General features: G+C 38.0%; 6 protein-coding genes across 13 annotated transcripts; 2 read left to right on the forward strand and 4 right to left on the reverse strand.

Annotated features, from left to right (window-relative positions):
- Positions 1–210: 210 nt before the first annotated feature.
- Positions 211–4038, forward strand: LOC17880334 (probable xyloglucan glycosyltransferase 5). Of its 2 annotated transcripts, XM_023779618.1 has the most exons (6): positions 211–1505; positions 1601–1909; positions 2040–2330; positions 2411–2524; positions 2619–3306; positions 3678–4038. In XM_023779618.1, exons 1-5 carry the CDS (start codon positions 786–788, stop codon positions 3255–3257), a joined length of 2073 nt encoding a protein of 690 aa, XP_023635386.1. In that variant the 5' UTR covers positions 211–785; the 3' UTR covers positions 3258–3306; positions 3678–4038. The 2 variants fall into 2 exon arrangements, with proteins under 2 accessions (XP_023635386.1, XP_006283245.1); XM_006283183.2 differs by lacking the exon at positions 3678–4038 and having other exon boundaries at positions 212–1505; positions 2619–3537.
- Positions 4039–4084: 46 nt separating this feature from the next.
- Positions 4085–6612, reverse strand: LOC17877558 (serine/arginine-rich splicing factor RSZ22). 3 transcript variants are annotated; one of them, XR_002833068.1, is made up of 7 exons: positions 6500–6612; positions 6142–6242; positions 5965–6053; positions 5558–5789; positions 5322–5456; positions 4968–5110; positions 4085–4574 (listed from the first exon to the last, which is right to left on the reverse strand). XR_002833068.1 is itself a non-coding variant. In XM_006284513.2 (6 exons), exons 2-6 carry the CDS (start codon positions 6228–6230, stop codon positions 5074–5076), a joined length of 582 nt encoding a protein of 193 aa, XP_006284575.1. In that variant the 5' UTR covers positions 6231–6242; positions 6500–6612; the 3' UTR covers positions 4828–5073. The 3 variants fall into 3 exon arrangements, 1 of the variants encoding a protein (XP_006284575.1); XR_002833067.1 differs by lacking the exon at positions 4085–4574 and adding an exon at positions 4689–4812; XM_006284513.2 differs by lacking the exon at positions 4085–4574 and having other exon boundaries at positions 4828–5110.
- Positions 6613–6951: 339 nt separating this feature from the next.
- On the reverse strand, positions 6952–16967 carry LOC17878390 (interaptin). 4 transcript variants are annotated; one of them, XM_006282922.2, is made up of 10 exons: positions 16758–16967; positions 16330–16463; positions 15280–15939; positions 9505–15126; positions 8630–9413; positions 7900–8555; positions 7677–7812; positions 7496–7577; positions 7281–7399; positions 6952–7191 (listed from the first exon to the last, which is right to left on the reverse strand). In XM_006282922.2, the coding sequence occupies exons 2-9, from the start codon at positions 16378–16380 to the stop codon at positions 7297–7299; spliced, it is 8094 nt and encodes a 2697-aa protein (XP_006282984.1). In that variant the 5' UTR covers positions 16381–16463; positions 16758–16967; the 3' UTR covers positions 6952–7191; positions 7281–7296. The 4 variants fall into 4 exon arrangements, with proteins under 4 accessions (XP_006282984.1, XP_023635383.1, XP_023635385.1 ...); XM_023779615.1 differs by having other exon boundaries at positions 9505–15137; positions 15276–15939; XM_023779617.1 differs by lacking the exons at positions 16330–16463; positions 16758–16967 and having other exon boundaries at positions 15276–15374.
- A 190-nt stretch (positions 16968–17157) lies between these two features.
- LOC17877448 lies at positions 17158–18107 on the reverse strand. Its single transcript, XM_006284623.2, has 2 exons — positions 17805–18107; positions 17158–17488 (listed from the first exon to the last, which is right to left on the reverse strand). Exons 1-2 carry the CDS (start codon positions 18084–18086, stop codon positions 17360–17362), a joined length of 411 nt encoding a protein of 136 aa, XP_006284685.2. The 5' UTR covers positions 18087–18107; the 3' UTR covers positions 17158–17359.
- Positions 18108–22199: 4092 nt separating this feature from the next.
- Positions 22200–23856, forward strand: LOC17877959 (probable WRKY transcription factor 11). 2 transcript variants are annotated; one of them, XM_023779298.1, is made up of 3 exons: positions 22200–22996; positions 23304–23432; positions 23530–23856. In XM_023779298.1, the coding sequence occupies exons 1-3, from the start codon at positions 22311–22313 to the stop codon at positions 23714–23716; spliced, it is 1002 nt and encodes a 333-aa protein (XP_023635066.1). In that variant the 5' UTR covers positions 22200–22310; the 3' UTR covers positions 23717–23856. The 2 variants fall into 2 exon arrangements, with proteins under 2 accessions (XP_023635066.1, XP_006284085.1); XM_006284023.2 differs by having other exon boundaries at positions 22201–22996; positions 23307–23432.
- Positions 23857–25490: 1634 nt separating this feature from the next.
- On the reverse strand, positions 25491–25793 carry LOC111829277. Its single transcript, XM_023777975.1, is given in 3 exon segments — positions 25491–25529; positions 25589–25765; positions 25767–25793. Coding segments are annotated over 3 exon segments (243 nt in total).
- Positions 25794–26523: the final 730 nt, after the last annotated feature.

Below are 26523 nucleotides of genomic sequence, written 5' to 3' on the forward strand. Positions count from 1 at the left end.
AAACTTGTTCCAGTAAAAGATATGAGTAGCTCACAAATTTGAATTTGTCATCACCTCAAATTGCCAAACAACCATATGGTCCATCCATCATTGGATTTTCTTTAATATTTTTGATTTCGAATATACAAAAAAATTTAAATATTTCTTCTAATGTAATGAAAGAAGAAGATACATGACATGACAAGTGCTGGTGAAAGCTTACAAAGAGTGATAAAAAGGGGGATGAATTTGCATGCTGAGGCCATCAAGGAAGTAGCTGAAAGAGTAACACACACATGAAAGTGTAAGAGAGACATACTTACAAAAACTTCTCTCACAGATCAGAGATACCTTTCTTTCTTTCTTTCATCCACCTCACTCCTCTGCTTTGCTTTGCTTTGCTTCTCTCTTTCTCTCTGACTCACTCCTCTCTCTCACCAACCCATCCTTCTCTCTCTGTCATTCTCTAAAAAAAGGTCCACTATAAATGAGCCTTGAGCTGTGGATGCTTCTTTGTCTGGTTTATAAAAATTTCATAAAAATGGGTCTCTAGATTTCAGATTTCTGGGATCTGGGTCTTCCATTATTAGTAGAAAGCTCACTCCTTTCTTGAGAAGTATCTTTTTTACTCACTCAAAGTTGCTCCCTTTTTGTTGTCTTCCTGAAAATGGGTTTTGCTTAAAATCTTACACTTTGAGATTTGGGTGTTTATTTTGGGATCCTTGCCACATTTAGAACTTCATCTTCTTTCTGCTCTTTCTGTTTTCGATTTCTCTACTTCTCAAAGAGATTTATTAGAGACAAAGATGGCCCCAAGGTTGGATTTTTCAGATTGGTGGGCGAAGGATACGAGGAAAGGAACACCAGTTGTAGTGAAAATGGAGAATCCTAATTACTCAGTACTTGAAATCGACGGACCTGATTCAGCTTTCAGACCAGTGGAGAAGAGCAGAGGTAAGAACGCTAAGCAAGTGACTTGGGTTTTGCTTCTCAAAGCTCATAGAGCTGTTGGATGTCTCACTTGGCTCGCCACTGTCTTCTGGTCTCTCCTTGGTGCTATCAAGAAACGGCTTAGTTTCACTCAGCCAATGGGCTCTGAGAAATTAGGCAGAGACAGATGGCTTTTCACGGCCATTAAGCTCTTCTTAGCTGTTTCCTTAGTGATTCTCGGGTTTGAGATTGTTGCTTATTTCAGAGGATGGCATTACTTTCAAAGCCCTAATCTTCACATCCCCACTAGCACACTTGAGATCCAGAGCCTGCTTCATCTTGTGTATGTTGGTTGGTTAAGCCTAAGAGCTGATTATATTGCTCCTCCGATTAAAGCTCTCTCCAAGTTTTGTATTGTGCTATTCCTTATACAGTCCGTAGATCGTTTGATACTTTGCTTGGGTTGTTTTTGGATCAAGTTTAAGAAAATCAAGCCGAGATTTGATGAGCAACCGTTCCGCAATGATGATGCTGAGGGATCTGGATTTGAGTATCCTATGGTTCTTGTTCAGATTCCAATGTGCAATGAGAGAGAGGTATGCTTATTCAACTTTGGTTCTCCTGATATATAGCCTTTATAGTATCAATTCAATCTCTCAATGTTATAATCTCTAGTCTTCTTCATGTTCAGGTGTATGAACAATCTATATCTGCTGTGTGTCAACTTGACTGGCCAAAAGATCGAATACTGGTTCAGGTTCTCGATGATTCGAATGATGAAAGCATCCAACAGTTGATTAAAGCTGAGGTTGCCAAATGGAGCCAAAAGGGAGTCAACATAATCTACAGGCATCGCTTGGTTAGAACCGGATATAAAGCTGGTAACCTCAAATCTGCTATGAGCTGTGATTACGTGGAAGCATACGAGTATGTCGCAATATTTGATGCCGATTTTCAACCTACACCGGATTTCCTTAAACTAACAGTTCCACACTTCAAGGTTGGTCTAAACATTGGTTTCATGTTTCTTTTTTTTGTCAAAATGGTTTCATGTTTCTATCATTGATAAATGGAGAGAGAGAGAGAGATCTAACTTGGTGAAAATTGGTGAAAATGTGATAATTCTTCAGGATAACCCAGAGTTAGGTCTAGTTCAAGCTAGATGGACATTTGTGAACAAAGACGAGAACTTGTTGACTCGTCTTCAAAACATCAATCTGTGTTTTCATTTTGAGGTGGAGCAGCAAGTGAATGGCGTGTTCTTGAACTTCTTCGGTTTTAATGGAACAGCGGGAGTTTGGAGAATCAAAGCTCTCGAGGAATCTGGTGGTTGGCTTGAAAGGACCACCGTCGAGGATATGGACATAGCAGTCCGTGCTCATCTACATGGATGGAAGTTCATCTATCTTAACGATGTCAAGGTATTACCTTTTGTCAATCTTTCCTACAGAAACCTTACATATGTAACCATTTAATTAAACTCGAATGAAAATATCTATAGGTCCTTTGTGAAGTTCCTGAGTCCTATGAAGCATATAAGAAGCAGCAACACCGTTGGCATTCAGGACCTATGCAGCTTTTCCGCTTGTGTCTTGGTTCAATCTTGACCTCTAAGGTAGTGTAAAGCTTATTTCTTCTGCAAAGTACAACTATATCTTTTTTCATCATTTTACGGACTTCTTCCGTTTCTCATTCTGTTCTTCTTGTAGATAGCTATATGGAAGAAGGCGAATCTGATACTTCTCTTCTTCCTTCTAAGGAAACTTATACTTCCTTTCTACTCCTTCACATTGTTCTGCATAATCCTTCCACTGACCATGTTTGTTCCAGAAGCTGAGCTCCCTGTTTGGGTCATCTGCTACATACCGGTTTTCATGTCTTTCCTCAACCTACTTCCATCCCCAAAATCATTCCCTTTCATCGTCCCTTACCTTTTGTTCGAGAACACAATGTCCGTCACCAAGTTCAACGCTATGGTATCCGGATTATTCCAATTGGGTAGCTCTTACGAGTGGATTGTCACAAAAAAAGCTGGAAGATCATCAGAGTCAGATCTTTTATCTATCACGGAGAAAGAGGCACCAAACAAGAAAAGTCAACTGCTTAGGGGAGTTTCCGACAGCGAGCTGTTGGAGCTTAGCCAACTCGAAGAGCAGAAACAAGCAAAGAAGCCCGTCAAGAAAACCAACAAGATATACCACAAAGAGCTCGCACTGGCGTTTCTTTTGCTAACTGCAGCGCTTAGGAGTCTCTTGGCAGCTCAAGGAGTGCATTTCTACTTCCTGTTATTCCAAGGTGTCACCTTTCTTCTCGTGGGTCTCGACCTCATAGGCGAACAGATGAGCTGAGAGAAACAAAGAAGCTTTCATAGATTCCGTAAAAGGAGTCAGCAAATCAGTGAGTTTGATACCCCACTCCCTCTTATGTTCAATGGTATCCTCTGTAATGAGATTGTTGGAACCATAGTGGTAGGCATTAATTGATTTTCCGTTTTGTTTGTTTCTTTGTTATGTTTCTTCGATTCCTCCATTGTTAGGGATAGAGTGTGAGCCAAAGATTCATACATGTATACAATATCTGTAAAGTTGGAACATGTTGTTGGCAGTTAAAAGAGCTTTTTTCTTGATCCATGTCAAATCAACTGAAGAGAATATATGTAATTTTAAAACCTAACCTTTGTGGAAAGAGACTGTAACTGTAAATAACAAGAACTCTGACTAAACTGAAACGAGAAAGAGAGTAACATTTATTGTTTTCTCTGAACATAGGAATTTCTCATCTTAGTGTCGGCGAAAAGTGAAGAAACGTGGAGCGAAAAAAAAAGTGTCGGCAGAGGATGTGGAATGAGAAGAAGCATAAAGTGAATCACGTCATATACAACAATCAATTCAATGATGTGCAAGTGAAGACGAATGGGACCAAACAGATTTTAATTTTATAGAGTGGGTTTGTTGATGATTCTGGGACCGAACTAGGATCATGATCTTGTCTTTCTTACTTTTCTAGGCTTTTTATTTTGGTCATGCAAGAACCATGTCTTCGTGTCTAATTTGTAATTTATTCCTTTATTTGTAACTTTATTAATTCGGAAACTTTATAGTTGCGGAAACGAATCCATAATAACTTCAATACAAGCAAATCGCATTTACATATTCCTTCAACTTTACAAGGCCAATTTCAGTATTTCACAACTACTCAGTGAAATTAACACAAAACCAAGCAACTTGTCCAGTATTGACTTGTCAGTATGGGTCCTTAATTGGACATTATTACAATATCAACAGAATAACTTGTCCATTCTTGACTTGTATACAAAACAAGATATGGACAAAATCTAAGCTAACGACACAAATGAAGTCGTTTCACTGATCAAATACCAACAATTAAGCTAAACATAATGCAAGACATTCAAAAAGAGAGGCTTCTAAAATGGGTCTAAAAGGTGGCAAGCACTAGAGTCAAAGATGAAGATGATGTAGCTCAACAGTGCTTCTAAGACTCCTAACCTGCCGAGTGATGTAGTAGCTCATGTTCATGAAAAGATAAGCCATGCGAAGAAGGTAACATCTAACACTAGAGTCCAAGATGAAGACGAAGATGAACCAAGCCATGTAGGGATCCACAATCGTGGTTTAGCTTTTCCCATAGCAGGTCATGCAACTATGCTTCATAGCAGAGGAGTTGAAAAACAAGCAATTAATAAACGAAGATGCTTCATTAGCAGGCCTTGCAAATAAATAAAGATGCTTCACAGCAGAAGAGCAGAGAAGCAAAACAGATAAGCAATGAGATACTTCATAGCAGGCTGAGCAACTAAAAGAAGATGCTTCATAGCAGAAGAGTAGAGAAGCAAGCAGATAAGCAATGAAGCAGTAGTAGTAGTAGTAGTAGACCAGAAGAAACCTCGACAAAGTGGAAAAAAGACAAGAAAAGCATAAGCATTAAGCAGAATTTCCAAACAGAACACCACGTCTTTAAGAAACTAGGTGGATTAGATACAGAACTACATACGCTTCATATCCAAATGCAAAAGTAGCAAGCTTATATTAATTTCTTACTGAAATTCATAGATGATAGTAATTTCCATTAGGCCCACTCGTCTTCTCTTCCAAAGTAAGTAATACTTCTTGATCATCCCACAAACTCGTTATCCAGCAAAACAACTCAGCTCCTGCTTCTGCGTCTATCTTTCAGTCCATTTCTGCATATACACAAACAGTCATTGAATTGGACACATCCACTAACGGTAATAAGAGGCAAGCACTCAGATGCATGTGAAAAAAAGTGAACATCCATCTTTAAAACAACAGCCATAATTTAAGAATTCAAATTCTAGGTCAAACATCAACTCAATGGCATATCAATTGGAAAAACATTGGTTATGATATAGAGAATTGGGAAAAGAAGTTTACCCATTAGCATATGGCACTTCCTCACGTGCTCTGTATGGAGGTGGTGATCTACTGTAGCTGCGACCACGGGGTGGAGGAGGAGAAGGACTGCGGCGTCTTGGAGGAGGGGGAGATCTTGCACGAGGGCTGTAACTCCTGAAGCCAGAAAATAGCAAGTTTAATTAATCTGTTCACAGAAGCTAGACCAATTTGATTTCACTTGCAAATAAGGAAATAAAATTAGAAGCACAACTGACCTCCGTCCATAGCTTGGGCTCCTTCTGTATCTTGGACTGCGACTACGGCTCCTGCTGCGACGCCTCCCAGTGCCACCACGGTTACGGCATTCACGTGCAAAGTGACCAGGCTCACCACACTCATAGCACTTCAAATCAGAACCACCGCGGCCACCTCCACGGTCACCACCACGACCACCACCTCCACGTTCACCTCGGTTGTGAGACTGTTCAACCCTCCAGCCATTCTTGCCTATCCAATGTCAGAATACGAATGTCAAATTTTATGTCATAGGTCGTCACACAAGTAGCTCGAAACAACAAAGAGTCCCATTTAAAGATCTCACCACACTTATTTTCCGATCTTAATCAATATTGTAAACTTCTTCGAGAACAAAGCAAAATTAAAAAGAATGTGAATGCATTACCATCTAATGCACGTATGGCATCACGAGCATCCCTAGGATCTTCAAAATCAAGAAAAGCATAACCAGGTGGTCTACGAGCAACCCAAACACTGCACATAATAACTGAAACATTAAGAGAAATGCAAAACAGATACTTAAATATCGAAATCGTAGTAGCATTAATTGATCGATTCTTACCTCCTGATAATTCCAAAAGCACGGAACTCATCCTCAAGTTCACGCTCAGTAACCCGCGGGTCCAAATTCCCAACGTACACTCGCGACATTTCTTATATAATCTGTGTCAGTGGCACAAAAACTTTTCAATGTTATAAATCTTTTTTGAGCAAAAACATTCAAAAGAATTAGGACTTGTTCACTATCGAAACCATAAATTTTATCAACACTATAGAGATCTCGATGACGAAATACACAAGTCTCGAGATCCACGAAGGGACGGGTTCAAGTAGTTCACCAGATCGGATTAACAAAAAGGAAGCAAAGAATGAAATTAAGAGCGAGAAGAGAGAAAGGAACTTGGCGTGAGCTGAACTACCTTGCGAGAAGACGCGAAAGATTCCAAGCAGCTCTGAGAGACGAGAGGAGAAAGAACAGCTTGTCGTGGGAGAAACTAGGGTTTCTGAATCTGAAATTGTACAAGACACTTTCCCTAGGGGTTTGTTAGCGCGTCAACTGCTCTTTTTTTTAACACAAACAAAATAAAGCCCAAATTTTAAAAATAAAATATACGGTTTGGGCCTAAATTTTGATCCTTTTATTGGGCTCCGAACAGGCCTTTTCATGCCAGTTTTATAAAAAGAAATTCCATAGTTTATAATTCGAACAGGCCTTGTACTTGTGTCTCTTGTAACTTGCAAGTTATTCGTAAAATCAAAACAAACAGGTAATAATATCGAATAATCAAATGAAGAATGAAGAATGAACATTTCAGTACATCTGATCCTTTTAGTTTGGTAAATGTGGTGTCTTGTATTTTTTTAAAGAATGTAAATGAAAAATAGAAATAAAACTTCTAATCCATGGTTAATCTTTTCCAACAGCTAACTACATAAACTATATTTCTTATTCGTTTGTAAAGCCAAGCAGTTTGTGATTGGGATCAATAAAAATGGCGAAACCACAATTCGCTTGGTTAATAAAAGCTAAACAAGGAAGAAAGGACAGAAACAAACATTTAGTGAAGAAGACAACACACCACTTTGAGCCCATGCTATAACGAGAAACCAGCTGCAGATATATAATAACCCATTAAAACCACGTATTAACGCTGCTTTGAAAACGAAGCTACTAAAAATAAAGGTCAGTAATGAGCTTACGAAATTGGAAGTTTGGTTAGACGACGAAAGCAGCCAAAAGAGCATGCAACATCGCCCAGTATATCATGATCCCTAACCGCAAAGCAGGTTGTCTCATTAGCGTCCGATCACAAGAGACCCTGACAAAGAAACCAACAAAGTGAAAGGACCATTTATGTTAGATCATTATTAACAACTTTAAACTGAATGAGATCGATGAATGTAAAGAGGCTGACCATAAACCGTCGACCATGTTAGTTAGGGGTCTTGTGAATCTAGGAATGATTCTCGACGTAGACAGTGATCTGAAACCATGAGCTAAAAAACCCAACAAAACAAAAAACAAATGGGGATGTTATTAAGAGAATGTGAAGCGATTAACTAAAGTACTAAATATTTAAGGCCAAGTTTGGTTACCTTTATCATCATCTTCTTCTAAGCTACCGCTTTCATCAGCTTGATCTGCATCTATACTAATGGCCACTTGATCGTTGTTTCCCTTACGCAAACTCCGGACTTGAGATGGGATCGATGTTTTCGTCCACTTGTTTATCTGCGATACCCAAAGAAAAGAAATCGAAATTAAAGATTTATAGGCATCTGGAATGGTGTAACTATCCCCAACAGGCTCAAAGCTTACCAGAGGTTCCACTTCAACAATCTCTGATAACGAGCTTGTTGACATGTTTGGTTGAGATTCTTGCTCATGTAAGAATTTCTCAAGAGTTGCTTCTTTCTGTCTGAGCTCAGCCACTCTACTCCTCTCAGCTTCAAGCAAGACGTCCTTGCTTTGTCCAACCAACCGTAATTCGTCTACTTCAGATAGTATAGACGCAATCCTTTTCTCAAATGTCTCCATGCAGTGGTTTAAGTGACTGTGAGCATCAGTGGAAGGTGAATCTTCTAGGCCAAGTAGCGAAGCTATCGTCTCAAACCAAGAAAGTACAGTTTGGATCTCTTCTGAATCTCTCTTAGTGTCCATCTGAGAAGCAGCAAGAGCCTCATTGGTGCACCTTGTGACTTCTTGTCTTAAGAAAGAAACCTCGGTATCTCGATCTTGCACTTGCTGTTGAAGTTTCTCGATTTCAGCGAGAAGGTTTTCAGAGAGATGATGGAGCTCATCGAATTTATCCACAGTAATTGATAGCTTTTTTGAAATCTTCCCACGAGAAGCTTCAGCTTTCTGCAAATCTAGGTTCTTCTGTCGCACTTCCTGTTCTACTTCTGTAATATTGTGTTTCAGATCCTCCATCTGAGACTCTTCCTCGTCAAGTGCTTGCATTAATGCCTCAATTTCTGCAACAAAAATTTACGTATTAGCTGAAATATGCGGCACTTGAAAAGCAAAAGTTTCGAATAAAATTACTGACCTTGGTCTTTCGCAGTTAGCACATCAGTAAGCGATGTGACCTTCTCCAGTAATTCTGAGTGTGATGCCTGCCCGGCTTGCAGCTCTTTTACTCTCTCCTTCATAGAATCCCGTTCCTGAACCAAAATGCCCAACTGGTCTTGCATATCACGCATCCGAGCACTTGCAGATTGAAGATCATCCGCAAAGATTTTAGCACCAGCCTGGGCTTCCTTAACTTGACCCACAAGTTCACTGCACATCCTATCATTTTGGATGTCCTTTTCATGTAACTCCCTTTGCAAATTGGCGATGATTACCTTCATCTCCTTTTCGTTTCTCTCCACAGTCTCCGCATTTGTTACAACAAACTCCTTAACAGCTGACGATAGCCTGTTTACCATGGACCTGACAGATTCCATGGACGAATCCTCATCTACTTGATGGAGACTCATATTGAAATTGTCATTTCCAACAAGTTCAGCTTTACGGCTTTCAATTTCCAACAACACAGTAGAACATGCTTTATGAAGAAGGGCAACTCTTTCACCCAGAGCGGTAATTTCTGAGTCTGTTCCTGTTCCGACTGACTTAAAGACGGTGTCGATACTGTTGCATACAATATTGATCTGGTCGTGCCATGATGTCAAGTGCTTGCTTACATTCTCTTTGAGATGGCTAACATCATCCACAAATTGATCAAGGTTTTGTGAGAGAGAACCACACATTTCGGTAATGTTTCCACCACTTGAAATCTCATGCACGTTATTGTTAGACCAAGCAGCACTCAAGTGTGAAAAGATTTCCTAGCAGAACGGGGAAAAACAATATTCAGGGACAGTCAGTAGCAGAAAAACTTTGACGTAATAAGCTTAAAATTGAACGGATCTAAAATACCTTTTCTTTAAGATTCCCAGAGCTGAGTTGCGGCCAGCCAGACAAATTAGTACCAGTTTGCTTTGCAACTGACTCCATATTGCCCTTCAGATGATGCAGAAACTCCATATCCATGGTGAAAATATCAGCTAGGCAACTGCTGGTACCTGCAAGAATTTTCTTTACAGAGTTCACACTAGTTCCGAAGGACAGCAGTTGAGCATATAGCTTCTTCTTTTCTTCACTGTTGACTGCTGACAAATTTTCAAAATGTGATATGGCTTCAACTTTTGCAGCCTCCGCTGCATCCTTCTCTCTGGAAAGTTGCTGGAATTCATAAGTAAATTTTGATAGTTCCTCTTGCAGACTATCGTTTCTCTCCTGAACCTCGTTCAATTCAGCAAGTAGCAACTCAGCTGCTCTTCGAGATTTTTTTGACTCCTGCTCAGCAGAAGACACAGCTGTGCTCATATTTTGAAACAGTTGTGAGATACGCTCAAGCTTCAGAACTGGATCATTTCTTTCACCTTCATCACCAATATCAATGCTATTTAACACATTCAATGTCATGCTCAAAGTACCACTTCTCTCCTGCAGTAAATTTTCTGTTTCTTGCAAATGACTTTTCAGCAATTGGCACTCAGACTCTAGAGATTCGACCCTTACAGTGTAAGATTCCAACTCCCTAACTTTATTTTCATTGTTTAAGAGCTTTTCATCTCGGTTGATAATCTCCGAATTCAGGCGACCAAGCTCACCATTCATCTCTTCGATAGTTTGCTTCAGACTATCCCTTAGTTGGACCAAAGCTTTCCCTTTCCTAACAGCTACATTTAACTTCTCTCTTGCAGAAGCTGATTTCTGCTCTTCTTCTTTAAGAAACTCCTGCAATTCTAATATTTTCTTATCAAGTGCCTCATTTTCAGCAAGCAAGGATTGTTGTTTTGCCATGTACAAATCTCTTTCTTCCCTTGTCAGCTTTTGCACATGCAGTGCCTCATCCAGATCTTTTGCTAAGGAAGCTACATCAGGTGTCTCTACTACTGTTATGTCTCTACTTGTTGCTTCAACTATCAATTCAGGATTGTGTTCATGAGAAGTTGCTTCCTCTGAGCCCAATGACTCTCTGCTTCTAACATCAGCATTTAATGGACGAATGTTGTCATCTCTTTCAGCTTTTAACATATTCTTATAATAGTCTATCAGCTTTTTCAGCAGTCCATCCAAGTTCTCAGAATTACTTGCAGAAGCCAAATCCTGCAAGCCATCTTCCTGTAAAACATCATTGATCATGTACCTCAAATTCAATAACTCCCCTTCAATATTTTGAAGATGTTCTTCATTCCCAAGTTTCTCAACTAATTTTCCATGCAAATCTTTTAATTGATTCTGCAGTTTCTCATTCTCAACTTCAAGGTGACTGGCCCTCCCAGTAAGAATCTCATGATCACCATTCAAACTTTCCAGTCTTTCAGAGAGACTCACCTTCTCAGTAACACATGATTGAAGATTTACCTCGACATCACATACTTGCTTCTGTGAGACTTCTAAATCAGTACTTAGAGATTGACAATAGACTTCAAGGTTATCAATCTTTTGTTGGAGAGTATCTCTGTCATGTGTAGCCTCTGATATTGTAGTTGCAAGCCATTCAATCTTGTTTTCCACTTCCATGGACTGTAGCTGTGGAGGCATATCAATATTCTCGAGGACTTTTTCCCACTTTTGTACCAAAGTATTCCTTTCCATCAAAGACTGCTCTAGCATTTCATTCTGTTCAGCCAATCCATAAAACTTCCCTTTGAGCTCCTCAAACTTGATCCTTAAGTCATCCTCAGAACTTGTGCCAGCTTGTACATCCTCACGCCAGGGCTCGGAGAGAGCAAATCCCCCACCTCCATCAGAACTCTTCTGATCCCAATCAGAGGGACGCAAAGAGTTTCCGTTAGCTGATCTTGCTAACCACTCCACTTTTTCTAATATATCTCGAGCATGAAAATGCTCTGGGAGATCCAAATCTTCTAAAATTTCTTCAATTCTGTGAAGCAGAGAGTCTTTGAGAAGAAAAGATTCTCGCAGTGCAGTAGCTGAGTTTCGGATATATGAAAGCTCAGATTCTAATGCTTCCACACGTTCACCAGCCTCCGTATAGGTCTTAAGTTTTGCTTCAACTTCCACAAGCCTTGAGTCCTTCAAATTCAATTCCTCTGAGCACTTCTGCAGTTTAGCAGAGGTTTCGGCCAATGACTGCTTGATATTGTCACGCTGAACAATCAAACCTTTTCCTTTAGCAACAGCTATGCTAAGCTTCTCTCTAGTCGATAAAAATCGTTGCTCTGATTGTTCAAGTTCATTAGATTTATCTTGTAACTCAGACCGTACAGCCACAAGAGCCTCCTCTGAGTGGGCTAAATTTTCTCTGAGACCACCTATTTCAGTTTTATGGTGCGGTAAACTCTCCTGGATCTCCATCAACTCATTCTCCTTAGCCTCTAACTGTTTTCTGAGGAGATGAGCCAAATCCTCAGTCTCTATAAACTTCTGAACAAGTTGGGAAACAAGAAACTCCAAATGTGAACTAGGAGATTCAAAAATAATTCCACTTTCAAGCTCCAGAACACCCTCAACCTTCTCAACTAAATCTCGCAGCGAAGTGGAATGAAGGCTTCGCTGCGTCAGTTCCTCCATATCATTTGATTTACTCGACAAGTCCGATTGTAGCTTATCAATCACAACCTGAAGTTCAAGCCTCTCAGAAAAAATATTTCGCACAGCCTCCATCAGATTCCCAAAACTACCATCCTTGAAAGGATCTTCAACTTCAAGATTGGCCATCTCCACTGACCCACATGATTCAGTAATCAATTTCGTCAAATCAACATAGATCTTCTGAATTGAAGAAGTTGCAAATTCGTTCTTCTCAAACAGAGTATTGAAACTCTGCTTCAATTCCTCATATTGGTTTGAGGTGGACTCATGTTTCACATAAGCAGCTTCAAGTTTTTCCTCCATGTCGTAAATCACCTTCACAGCCATATCAACAGAACTTGATATCCGCTTGGTCATATCCAAGCCAACAGGAGCTTCAGAAGTGCCAGATCTGAGTAGGCAATCATCAAGCCTTACAACTGCTTCAGCAAATTCAGACATCAATGATGTCAATTCGTGTTCTAGCACCATTGCCCTCTCAGATTCATCCTGCAAGGCCACTAACTGTTCTTCCATAGAGGACAAAAAACTACTTAAAGTCTGCTGTATGTTTTCCAGCTGGATTTCAAGCTCATCAATTCTCAATAAGCAAGAATTCAGCTTCTTATTAAGCTCCGTGTTTTCTACACCAATACTATCATTTATTAGCTTTAGTGATTCACAACGAAGTTCAAGTTCATGGTTTCTATGTTGCAGCTCATATGAATAATGCTTCAGAACTTCAAATGAAATCTTACTCTCAATACTATCTGCCTCCAGAACAATGATGTGGTCCTGATGAGATGCAAATTCGACATTTAACTCCAGGAGTCTTTGATTTGTTGATGTCCTCTCATCATTTAACTGGTTGAATTGTATACCAGCCTTCTTAGCATTCAACAGTAACTGATCAAGCAAGCCTCTCAAATTTCTAATCTGTACATTCATAGAAACAAATTGATCTGCTTCTGATAGATCATCAGTAAACTGTGCTTTTTCTGATTCCTGTTCTTCAGGTTTCTGCTTCGACTCAAAAGCTTGAATCAGTTTTGATACTGCTGGCGTGGCACCTTTATCGCTAGATTTACTCACTGATGAATCGGTCAGGATTTGCTTAATTGCCTCTTCAAGGTTCTGAACCATTTTCTCCCCCTTCTCCAGATTCTTCTTCATGGCAGAAAACTCAGATGTATCTTCCATTACCTCTTCCAAATTTGTATATAGTGTATTATCAAGAAATGATGCACCCTGTTTACTAACCCCGACTTCTGAACTTCTCTCAAGGTTCTCAGAAATTTCCTGATTGATCAATACTGAAGCATCCTCGCTACCAATGTCTACCATTCTAGCTTTTTCTACCATGATGCTGCTTGTTAGAGATGTATTTTCTTCAGCCAGTTTATCAAGGCGCGCTATTGCTTCTCTTAGCTCAACTTCTAGACGAGTCCGCTCTTCTTGTACAGTTGACGTACTCTCTTGAAGAGTAAGAAGTTCATGTGTAAGTTTATCATTTTCCTCAACCAAATGTTCCTTTTCCCTTTGAAACTTCAAGAGCTTATTATTCAACAAAGAATACCCTTCTTTCAGATTGGAATACTCCGACAATAAATAAGTCTCCGAGATCAGATGTGCACTCAGTTCTAGATGTGCTTTCTCATTTTCTTCTCTAAGACGTAAGTTGTTCTCTTCAAACATAGTCTGCTGGCCTACCAGTAAATCAAGCGTTATGTTAGAATTTTCCACCTCTTGCATGGTGACCAACGTCTTACAATTTGCCAATTCTTCCTGTAACTTCTCTGCCTCACCCAATAAACTATATTTATCATCCATAAGATTCATCTTATCATCTTTTAATAGACCAATAGTATTTTCCAATTGCTCAACTTCGGCCTTTAGAATGGCCACCTGATTTTTGCAATTGCATAACTCAGATGAAAGATTCTTAATCTCAACGTTCTTGGATTCTTTTTCTTCAAGAAGTTCTTTTTTCTCATCATTCACGGAAGAAATAATTGCAACCAACGTATCATTCTCCACCTGAAGAGTGATAAACTTTTCTTTTGCCTCCGATAGATCCAACAGGGACTTTTCTAGACTAAGCTGCAACTCATTCATCTTACCAGTGAAATCCGCTACTTGTGCTTCTGTAGCAAGAATCTGATTTTCAAGCTTCTCATTTGACCTTGTAGCAGCATATAGTTCAGATTCGCGCTCTGATAGTTCCTTGGCAAGAGAATCATTTCTCTCTGTCACCGCATTAAAAGATGCACGAAGCTGTGATATTTCAGCTACCAATTGGTTATGTTGATGATCAAACTCGTTTTGTAGATTAGACTGTTCCTTCAGTTGCACATGGAGTATATCTTCCATGGTACTCGAGACAAACAGTTCTTCTCTTAATCGCTCCAACGAACTCGTTCCTGGCTCATTACTGGAAGCAGCCTCTCTTGCGTTGCACAAAATTTGGTATTCATCTTGCCCAAGTCCTTTTACAATATCCATAAGCTGTAAGAAGCTGACTGAGTGGCCTTCATGAACATGAGCAGCAGAAACATCAACAGATAGGTTCAATGTGTCAATTTTATGAGGTTCCTCATGGCTCGAAAATCCAGATATACTGACACTCTCAGGCAATTGCACCTGACTAGCCATATCTGCAACAGAGCCTTCCATAGGTTCAGCTGACAGCACGTGATCCCTGTACTTAGGAAAATGAATAGATGTTTCTGGTTTCTCTTCATTAAGCTCTGCAGCTTCCCTAATCTGGTGGCTTCTAATATTACCATTTTTTCCTCCTAGTTGATCTGAATCAAGTGTAACTGAGGATCCCTCCGAAAAGTGTGAAGGAGAGTCAGATGCGAGATAGCTTGTTTGCTTTTCTTCAGTAGCAATCTTATCCACACCTGCCTTTGCAAGTGACTCAGAAAACTGCTCCATGAGTGAACCATCTTCTTCCTGCATTTCCCCTACCCAGAAACAAATGAGAATTAAATTACACATCAACGGGTCGCATGCAATAGACGTAACCTCTTTACCCCTATTGAAGAAAAAGTAATAAAGAGAAAGATTGAAGAGAGAGAGAATGAAGAGAAGGAGAGAACAACCTACATCAGTTACCTGATCTCCCCTTGCACGAATCAAGGAAACATCAGGAATACATTCATGGAGAGAGGATGGCTGATGTGGCTTTTCCTCATTCCCAGACCCACTTTCAACTTCAACTCCTTCCCCTTCGGCTATGTTTCCAGAGGCAGCAAGAATTTCTTTAACAGATGCATCGTCATGTGTAACTCCCTTCTCAGAATCTGCAGGGTCAGATGTCGAAGAATCTACAGTGCCAGCCACACCACTGTTGATAGACTTCATATTCTCTTCTTCAGTGGATAATGATATACTGATATCATTTTCAGAATTAACCACTTCTTTTCTCACTTCAGATCCATCATCAGAAGTGGTATTTCCTGGCTGAGGCGTATCAGGTTCGGATGATGAACCATGGACTGAAACAAATTTGTGAGCTTTCGCATTTGCAGAACTTTGTGGAGAATCAACAACCTCCTCGCCAACATTCACATGAGATGTAGCTCCTCCTTCAGCCACGTGGGATGGAGCTTCTGCCTCGTCATTGACAGTACTTGTGTCAGGTTTACGCTCAAGCTTCTCAGATTTACCAGATTTTTTGGAGGATTTCCCTTGGCTTGTACTGCCTTTGGAGTCCTTTTTTTGATCAGTGCCTCTGTCAGCCTTCTTTTGACGAAATTGTTGAAGCTGATATAAGATCAATAAAATAAGCATTTAAGACATATTCCATCCAATGTTTCTCTGTCTATGTAAATCAAGGCAGGACAAGTATCAAGTATAGACTGTGGGGACAAGTTGGGTAAAGTTATGCGTGAAATACAGCAAAATGAATGCCAACTTAACTTCTTTTATTACTGAAAAGAAGAAAGAGCATGTTATCAAAACTAGGCTATCAAATTGTTCTCCTAAACTATGAACTTAGACGATAAGCGCAACAGGAACTTTCCGGCTTGACTGATGGTTTTCAATAAGGAAATGAAAAAGTAGAACACCAGTCTATTCTCACTGACATTTTGTGATAATTAAGAAAATCTACACAAATTCTAAAGAAGTAGGTCTAAGGACAACGAAGCTAACCTTCTGACGCCCAGCAGCAAGTGGATCGGTACGATTCTTTTTCTTGTCCATTCAATTAACTCTGTTCTTGCTCCCACGAGGACTCTTCGTGGATCAACACCAAGTTTGGGTAATCATTGGTTCTTGCCTCGTCACTGATGCAAAATAATTTTTTTAAAAATACAACAAAAACTGAACTAATTTAACAAAACTTCGATGATATCACAGAGCACCGACACATTATAGGGGCTTAAGAATTATGAACAAGACAATTCAAAAACCAAAAATAACAAATAGAGACCCAAATTTTGCAGCAACTAAACGGAAATGAATATATCCCAGATTCAGTAGTTTTAAACACCCATTGATAAATCCAAAAGCCGCAATAAGAGATCAAATTCCACAAAGAAATTCGCTAAACAAAATCACGAAACTGAGCTAAAGCATACCCTCGATCCAGGCCGTCGAAGAGAATACTACAAGGGAGACTGAAATCGACTTTGCTCGTAAAATCTCCTTTCTGTAGAACAAATTGCTTGAAAACACCTATATACGTCGCTTTCTCCTTAGATCTAACGCAAATTGGCCTGTAGCTGGTATGTCCCGTTCGTTTGAACAACAACAAAAACGCGACGCGATTCAACCTCACACAGCCGTCGATTTCAAGCGAACAGGGAAAATTCCCAAACACTACTCTTCAAAAGTTTTACAAGACAACTCATAATGGGCCTTAAAAGCCCAACTCAAAACGGGTCAGATGGTACTTGGTTTCCATGGCCAGTTGAGTCTATTACCAAATTTACCGCAGAAGTAAAGCTCAGACCTCAACAAAAGACAAGACACAGTATCTGCTCAAAAAATGCAATAAGCAGCAGTTTTTTTCATTTTTTACATATGATCAAACAATAATGTTTACCAGGAACTACAACTATAGATGGCGCTAGGAAGGCTACAAGCTTACGTTACATCCTTATAGAAAATACAAGATGTATTACAGAGTCACAAGATCACTGAAGAATCTTAACAAGATGTTTATGTGTGTGTGTGTATATTAAACTTCACGTTTAGGCCGGTTCCGTGTTCGTTGAAGCACAGGTTCTTGAATCACATCGTCCAGTGACATGTCTCGTTCACCATTCTCTCCATTCTCTGCTGCTTTCATCGCTTGGTTCAACGCAATCTGCAAAGAGCAAAATGACATAGTAATGGTATAAAAGCTCTTTTAGCTTTGGATGATACATAAATTAAAGGATGTGTTGGTGATTATGAACACTGAGATAACAACTCTTGAGGCCAAAAAAAAAAGAACACAGATCCAATTATAATAGAATGCAACGGAATTATCTCTTAATTTCAAAGGATACCATAAATTCAAGAACTTTAACAACACTTGAACCTAGTCGACCCCAAATTCAAAAGTCAGCTTTAAAAAAATTAAAACGAATTTGAATTAGATATGAGTCAAAGAATGAAGAACTAGGAAACAAATATCTTACATCCTCAAGGAAATCTTCGTCGAGCTTATCAGCAATTTTGATAGAAGTAAAGACAGTGGCAGCGATAAGAGTAGCAGGAATGGCGAAGGCGAGCAAGTAGCTACTCGTACTCGGGCCTGCTCGCGTCACCACAGAACTGTCTCTGATTCTCCGGGTAAGAGTTAATCCCGCAGCTCCTCCTCCTATTCCATCGAAAAATTTGTTCGCCGGCGGCTGAGAAGAAGATGCGGAGAAGATTGTTTGTGTGGGTTGCATTGGGATAGAGACGAAGACTCTCGCCATTCCCTTCTTATTTTCTTCTCTTTGATTTGGAAGCAAACGATAAGGATAAACTCATTTCGGGTCAGGTGATATCAATCCGACCCGACCAGAATAATCTGAGAACTTATCCAATGGGCTGACTTCTACCAGACCCATTAAAACTTGTCCAATAAGACAGGTTTCAATTCTCTTTTGCTTTTACTATGTCAGTAGCGAAGCTCTTATTTTACTTGTACCAGTAACTGAGCTCTTTTTTTTACTTTGTGGCAAACAAACAAAAAAAACTAACAGAACCTAACCTAGCATGGTCCATGATAGCGATATATTCGTCTTCGTGATATTATTATATGGGAGATATGATCGCATATGGAGCATGTTTTATATTTTTTTATATCGACTAGAATCAAATCTTAACCAAGTTGTCTAATTTTGATACGACTAATTGATCATTCGAATATTTATTTAAGAAGGTTCTCTTAATCTAATTGCATATTTAACACACAAAATTAGTCAAGCAAAAGATAAGTTTTAAAATTTTTCCTGTTTGGATTTTGGATTCACCCCTTTTGTATTAAGAGAGTATATATTTCATTTTCCAAGACCACCATGTGCTGCAGTGCTGGTTCTTGTTTATACATTTAAAGTGAACAATATACTCCCAACGTTACATCCAAAATATACGTTAAACGTTTATAATATAAACAAACATAAGAGTATAATATAACATCTAGTTGAAGACACATTGGATTCCACTCTCGTCCTACTTTCTTACTTTTACATATTCTTCCTTACAGCTTTCTTATAATGTGGGTTTATAGTATTAACTCAGATATGCAAGTAGTCTACAACATGCACGTCATCGTATATAGAGACAAGAAAAATACGCATTTGAGCGTAATTCAACTGTTATTAGAATTGTAAAACAAAACTAGTAGGACTACAAATAGTTAAGTTTCATTGGGTTTTGCTTATCTTTACGTTTCATGTTTCTTTCTTCATGAAATAATCTCTCTACTTATGTTCTAATCATAATAAGATTTATTGTTTCAAGATCTGATGGAAAATTATAAATTAAGTTATTTTGTTGTTAAAGCAAAATATCATCCATGTCAACATAACTAGTACTGAAATATTGACAGTGATAACATGATTAGTAAAACCAATCCGAGAATTAAAAACGTAACGATTACAATAAAAATTAAAGAGCCATGCATTTCTCAAAATGCGTGTTAGATCCGTGTGTCTGTGTGACTATGTATAGACAGTCAATGTTTGTGGAAAAAATCCATGTACATTAATTATCTCTTCGTTGACTTCTGAGAAAGTTAAAAACATTCTCCCCGAACCCTTTTTACTTAGACAATGGGTTCAAATAAGACAGGTTCCATTATAACTGTATCGGCCAATCAGTATATTTTAGAATAAATCATGATGAATTTATATATTTATTCTTTTCCTTTATTAAAAAGAAAAAAAAACTCCACTAACCTCAATTAGGAATAAAATAATGTAAACATGCATGTAGAGAATTATTAAAGTGTCACTTAGATATTTGAAAAGCTATGAATATTAGATTATATTATGTGTTTATGTGAACGTCTAATTTAACATATGGCGTCTTGACAAAATTAATCTCGAAGCGAAAAAAAAAATCATATATTTTTATGTTTTGGTGAATATAAATCATATTTATTTACTAAACAAATCTAGACGTTAAAAAAATAACGCATGTTATGGGGGAAAATACGTATTCGTACTTAACAACTGGATAAACAACAAAATCATCCAAACTCGTCTAAAATAGTTTTTTAAAAAACAACATAGATTTATAATTTTAATTGCATTATTACTTTAGAATTGTTAAGTAACATTTTTGTCATGAAGCAAAAATACACAATGATGAATACGAAGCTTCCATCCACGAGCCATCGGAATGTACGTAAATAATAATCCATAAGTGTCAATAATAATATTACGTAAGGTTGTAGAGTATACAACATGCGATTTAACAAACACGTTTCTCTTACCTGCTCATTAGAAAGAACATAAATTATTTTTTGAAAAAAGGAAATGATTTAATTTTAGAATGTGTTTGGCAGGGGATGATTTTTTCTTGCTCGTGGATATATATATATATGTCCCGGCATATATAGAAGAATAAGTGAAGAACCGTGATCTGAATTTAACCTAACCAAAAATAAATGATAAAAAAAAAGAAAGAAAGATAACACATTGAGACATTTTTAAAAATAAAAATGAAGGATGATCATTGAGATTTATGTAACTATAAAGATAAAATAGACGTGCACGACAATAATAATACAACTCGATCGGTCGGGTCAACTACTACTACTACTACCCCCAACCCCATGTTATAATTTATTCGTTGACAAAAAAAAGAAAAAGGAAAATTGGTTTAATTAATAACAATCCCTGGTTTCTTCTCCACCCATTTGCCATAAACACGTTCTATTTCATATTTTGTTTGACATAAGTTTAGAGATTTTTTAAGCTGATGTCCGGATTAATTTCCAAAACATATAAAGATAAATATAGTTTGCCAATCAAAGTAAAAAAAAAAAAAAATATGAGACATAAAACATAACAAAGTCGACACGTGACGAGGAACCTAAGACCATCCTCAATGCAAGCATCTTAGGGGTATCTTACCCTAAGATTTGCAAAGAGAGGATCTTATATAAAATATTCTCTTTGTAAATCTTAGGGTAAGATACTCCCTAAGATTCATGCATTGAGGATGGTCTAAGAGCAACATTATCAGCAAGATCTTAAGGGGTATCTTGTCTGATCTTGCTGATAATGTTGGTCTAATTAGCTGGCTGGATATTTGTTTATTTTAGGCTCAAAGAAGATAACTTAAGTCAACACTTAGTATCCACCGTTGGATCTATCTTTATATAAAATCTAATGGATCACAATAAGTCAACACTTACCGAGGTGGTCAAATAGCTCTCTATCTCTCTCTTTGTTTAAAGATAGAAATGAATAATATTTGTTTCCTTTTTTTTTTTTTTGATACGGAGAGTACAACTTGGAGTATATTGTAAGATAGTCAGCTTTTCCTCCTGCTTTGTCGTACTTATTTATTAATCGCTGGTTCTAGTGGACTTTTAAAATCTTTTGAGTCAAACCATTATTGCTAGTGCATTGTAATTAGTAGTGTTAATTCGTTCACAATATCTGTAGAATAATTAGGTGAATTCGAAAATGTTTAAATAAAGGGGGTTTTTAGCTTCTAGTTGTGATTAATTGTCAAGGGAAGAAGACTGTTTCTACTTTCTAGAACGCTACGAACAACAATTCTTGTTGTTTTTGGTAAAACTGTTGTTTAAGAAGTAAAAGTCTCTAACACCCAAATCTCTTTTATTATACTATTGGTGGTAATGGAAACAAACAAACCCCATATTAAACATGGTCATCACTTTTCATTATGTAGGCAACCTATCTGATTAGTTAATTCTGAAAAATCTATTATAGTTGACAAAATATTTAAAGTCTCGTAGAATTTGACAAGAATAAGAAGATTCAAAATGAAACAAACATAAAATATAATTTTCTTTTTTTATTTTCAAAAAAACGAAATAGAAAAAAGTCAAATGTATCCATTATTATTATATAATCAATCATCCCTGTCTCGTTGACAACTCTTCCCTCTCTCTTTTTCTTGTCCTCAACCAAATACCAGCTGGCCCTCTTTACCCTCCATTTATTTTGTGTATGAATCATTGACAAGTTTTATAATTTTACTTACTTCATAGAAACTTCGTAAATAATTATGACTAATCTGAGTATATTTTTAATTTTTTTTGGGTTCAGAGTGTTGTTGTGGTGTATTACATGTCCCTCCATTATTATTTAAGAGTTGAAAAGAAAAATATCTTTAAAATGAAAGAAAAGATAAAAATTCGGATGCCAAGGTAGGACCCAGTAACATCGAAGTTGAGGAGACCTGATTTTAAATAATTTTGCTTTATTCCGTGGGAAACCTCAACTCAATCACAGCCGTTAGATCTAAACCTTCGCATGGTTTGACTAAAAAAACAAAATCTCTCATAAATAAATAAAAATCTGACCGGGTCAGCTCTTCCTTTCCCCATATATCACGCCATCATCCTTCTCTCTTCTCATTCCTAATCCTACCATCTTCTCTCACCTTCTTCTTCTTCTTCTTCTTCAACTTCAACGAGGGACGAAGCTAATCAACTTAGGAAACAAAAACACATTATGGCTGTCGATCTAATGCGTTTCCCCAAGATAGATGATCAAACGGCTATTCAAGAAGCTGCATCGCAAGGTTTACAGAGTATGGAGCATCTGATCCGCGTCCTCTCTAACCGTCCCGAACAACAACACACCGTTGACTGCTCCGAGATCACTGATTTCACCGTTTCCAAATTCAAAACCGTCATTTCTCTTCTTAACCGTACCGGTCACGCCCGGTTTAGACGCGGACCTGTTCGCTCATCCCCCGTCGTATCTCCTCCACTCCCACAGATCGTTAAAACTGCTCCGATTGTTTCGCAGCCGTCTAGAACAACGACTAATCTTCCTCAAACCGCTCCTCCTCCGTCGAGCTTCGTCCTTCCGAGTCAGCCCAGCGTCACACTCGATTTCTCTAAACCGACCATCTTCGGTTCCAAATCCAAAAGCTCCGACCTAGAGTTCTCGAAGGAGAACTTCAGCGTCTCTTTAAACTCTTCCTACATGTCGTCGGCGATTACCGGAGACGGCAGCGTCTCAAACGGGAAAATCTTCCTCGCCTCTGCTCCGTCGCAGCCAGTTACCTCCTCAGGAAAGCCACCGTTGGCCGGTCATCCTTACAGAAAGAGATGCCTCGAGCACGAGCACTCCGAGAGTTTCTCCGGCAGAGTCTCCGGCTCAGGTCACGGGAAATGCCATTGCAAAAAAAGGTATTGTTACGTTACGTTACGTCACCCGCCTGTCGCTTTTAACAAACTTACTCAAGTGACTTCCGTTATTTTTAATTTCGATATATTCAACCCTTGGTTGACTATTATTACCCTCCTCGATACATCATTGATTAAATTACTACTTAATTATTCAATTAGGTAAACCGTTAACATTATTCCCGGTTTAGTCAATAGTTATATAGGTTTAGCTCGCCGACAACTACTTTTAAAAACCTGGGTTTTGACCATTGACTTTTTAAATCCGAACCAGCTCATTAATTGATTGTTAATTTTTATATGAATGAAGCAGGAAAAACAAGATGAAGAGAACCGTGAGGGTACCGGCGATAAGTGCAAAGATCGCCGATATTCCACCGGACGAGTACTCGTGGAGGAAGTACGGACAAAAGCCGATCAAAGGCTCACCACACCCACGGTAACTATCGTCTATTTATCCACCGTTGATAAATAAATTAATTCCCATTGCAATCTATAAAGATCTAACGGTGGTTATTTGTTTATGATCGATGCAGTGGTTACTACAAGTGCAGTACGTATAGAGGATGTCCAGCAAGGAAACACGTGGAACGAGCGTTAGATGATCCAACGATGCTTATCGTTACGTACGAAGGAGAGCACCGTCACAACCAATCCGCGGGGGGAATGCACGAGACTATTTCTTCTTCAGGCGTTAATGATTTAGTTTTTGCCTCCTCTTGACTTTTGTATTGTTTTCCTTTTTTTGATTCTTTGGATTTGAGTACTTACTTTAGTAGATGGGTTGATTTGTAAATTGTTTTTTTTTTCTTTCTAAGAAATATATTTAGATAAAAATTAGTCGTGGTTTGTTCATTTTTTAATACTACTACTATTGTTGATGATTAGCAGATATTAGGTAGGTTATGATATTAATTCCGCACCAAATGGTAGATATAGACTTGTGTTGTTCGTCATATTCATTTCATAATAATTCATTGTTTTGTTTTTAATTTTAAAACAATTGGTGAGCTGGTGGTGGCCATTGGATTGTTTTCGAAAGTTAAGTTGACTTAATGGATGAATGATTTTACAAAGTCAATATGAGTACTTAATGAGTTAGTTGGCTTTTTTGTGGTTGGGTAATGAATTTGGGTTTTCTAAATAAATGTGAAATCCAAAAGATATGTTAAGGGTCAACTAAACTAATTTATGCCGTCTGAAGACGAAGGTTTCAAGTACATTTGACAATGTATTTTCTAGTTTTTCTTGTGTTCCATTTGTTGTTATTACCGACTGACTTTTGTCTTTAAATAAAAAGGAAATATCATCTTTTTGACCATTTCCTCACTTGACGTTCTCAAAGGACAACGTCGTCGATCTATAAGAGTTACATTTTGGCACGATGTATACACACACAATTAGATATGGCCGGGAAAGTTCTCGTTGTAACGAAGCACTCGTATGTTATTAATGGGGCAAAGTTTCAGTTTCTAGTTAGGAAGGAAAATTTCCAAAGACCATTACTACTTGCCCCACCAACAACAAAAGATAAAATTGGATGGATACACAACAATAACATGCATGTTTACAAACAAAGACGACCACACCAAATCACGTGGTTCAAAATCCTAACTTTAATTTCTCAATTGGTCTCCACGAATGTTCCTCTGTCTTTCTCCGCAAACTCTTATTAAACCAGTGTCTTTAAACACCTTTCATAATAATAGTATCACATTCTCATATTTATATAAATTATTTCATCCTCCTTTCCATGTGAGAGGAAATTTTGTTTGCATTATATTTTGATTGACACATAACAATTTAACGTTTTCATCCAGAACAAAAAAAAACTCAATTTCAGTTCAGCTACATTCAATCAAGAGTGTAAAAAATTCAAAAATACTGTGTCTATCTATTATGGATAAGCTCGCTCTTAATGTCTCATTCTTCCTTCATCCTTTTTTTTTTTGGTTTTAATGTGAAAAATTATTCTTTCATCCTTATTTAGTTCCTTCCAGTTGCAATATGTAGCATTGCTCTGTATTAGCCGTACGTTGAAGAGAAGACAAACTAAAAGTCAAACCATACACAGAGTACATACGTCTTCGTACCTCCATCAACTCCATACTACGACCCATCTCTCAATGTAGACGTCGACGACTGCTACTATTTAAGTACGGAGACAAGTCATGTTCAAAGCATAGGCAAAAGGAAGACTGAGAACTCGTATTGATGGTCAAAATTAGGAAAAAAAAGTATTAACAGTATTTTTAAGATTATTTTCTTGTTATCAAAATAACAAATAATAATGACATTAATGTTTCATTTTGGATTGGATAGAGCCAATAGAGTGATAGAGGCATAGAGCATCCATAAAAGTTGGGCCGACCCTCCTCCTTCTCGGAGAGAACTTTATCATAGCTCAGTGGCTCAGAGAGGGTGAAGTTGATTAAAGATTGTAGAGAGTGTTGTCGTTGCATCCTTCTCACCAAGACACTGTTAATTAGTATTTCCCCTACTCCAACATTGTAACGTGCAAGTGACCTCTTGTCTTCTAAAACGGTAAAACCACAGCTTTTCCACTCAACAACATCTGTCTCTATGCTGGATTACTGATCTCCCATGCTTTCGCCTCTTTGCCTCTCGTTCCTCGGGTCGTACAGTTTGCATCATCCTCATTGAACGCCCACATCTCAGCGGTGGTACACGGTTCATTATACTTGAAAGGGGTTCAAGTGGTGGGATTGACGTAGAATACTCAGCATCCTCCTCGGCAGCAAAGTAGTCAACACTCAACACCACTCACAAAAGCATGCATACGGAGATTTGATTCGCCATACTCATTTAGCTTCTCCAATTCAATTCAAGACGGTGTAAGAAACCTGCAAGAACAAAAACATCATGGGAAGGCTCTAATACTTTTTTTTTTGTCATCTGGGAAGGCTCTAATACTTATCCAATGAAACTCGTGTGTTCCCATATTCCAACGGACCTTTACTAATTGGGCTTATAATTCTTGATGCATACATTACTTAATTTTTATTTGTGATATATTTTAAAAAAAAAATCTAAGCTAGTGGTTTGTTAATCAAATATGAAAAGAGTTAATGATGTAAGGAAATTGTGTAAATGAGTTAACAATTAGATTAGGAACGTTTTAAAATTCTAGTGGTCTCTGTTATAAAGAGTCAACTACTTTGAATAAAAGAAACCTTCTCTTTTATATTTTGTTTGAACAGAAAGGTCGTTTATTGAGTTACGGTTTAGAAGAATAAATCCATTAAGTTTTTGATGTCTCACACACATCTCATGTCAACTACAATTGTGGTATCATTGATACGATAACATGCATGTTAAATATTATAAATCCAGAAATTGTAATCAACTATAAATATAATCGCAACAATATACCCTAGTCGTCATATATATTAAATTTTGTAAATCCAAAAACCATTTATGCATTGGAACACATTACACAATACACATAGGACATAGCTTAACTAGAGTAGTTTCCTTTTTTTTTTATATGGCTTTGAAGTACAAGTTAT

Source organism: Capsella rubella, unplaced genomic scaffold (genome assembly GCF_000375325.1).
Source record: "Capsella rubella cultivar Monte Gargano unplaced genomic scaffold, Caprub1_0 scaffold_7, whole genome shotgun sequence".
Taxonomy (NCBI): domain Eukaryota; kingdom Viridiplantae; phylum Streptophyta; class Magnoliopsida; order Brassicales; family Brassicaceae; genus Capsella; species Capsella rubella.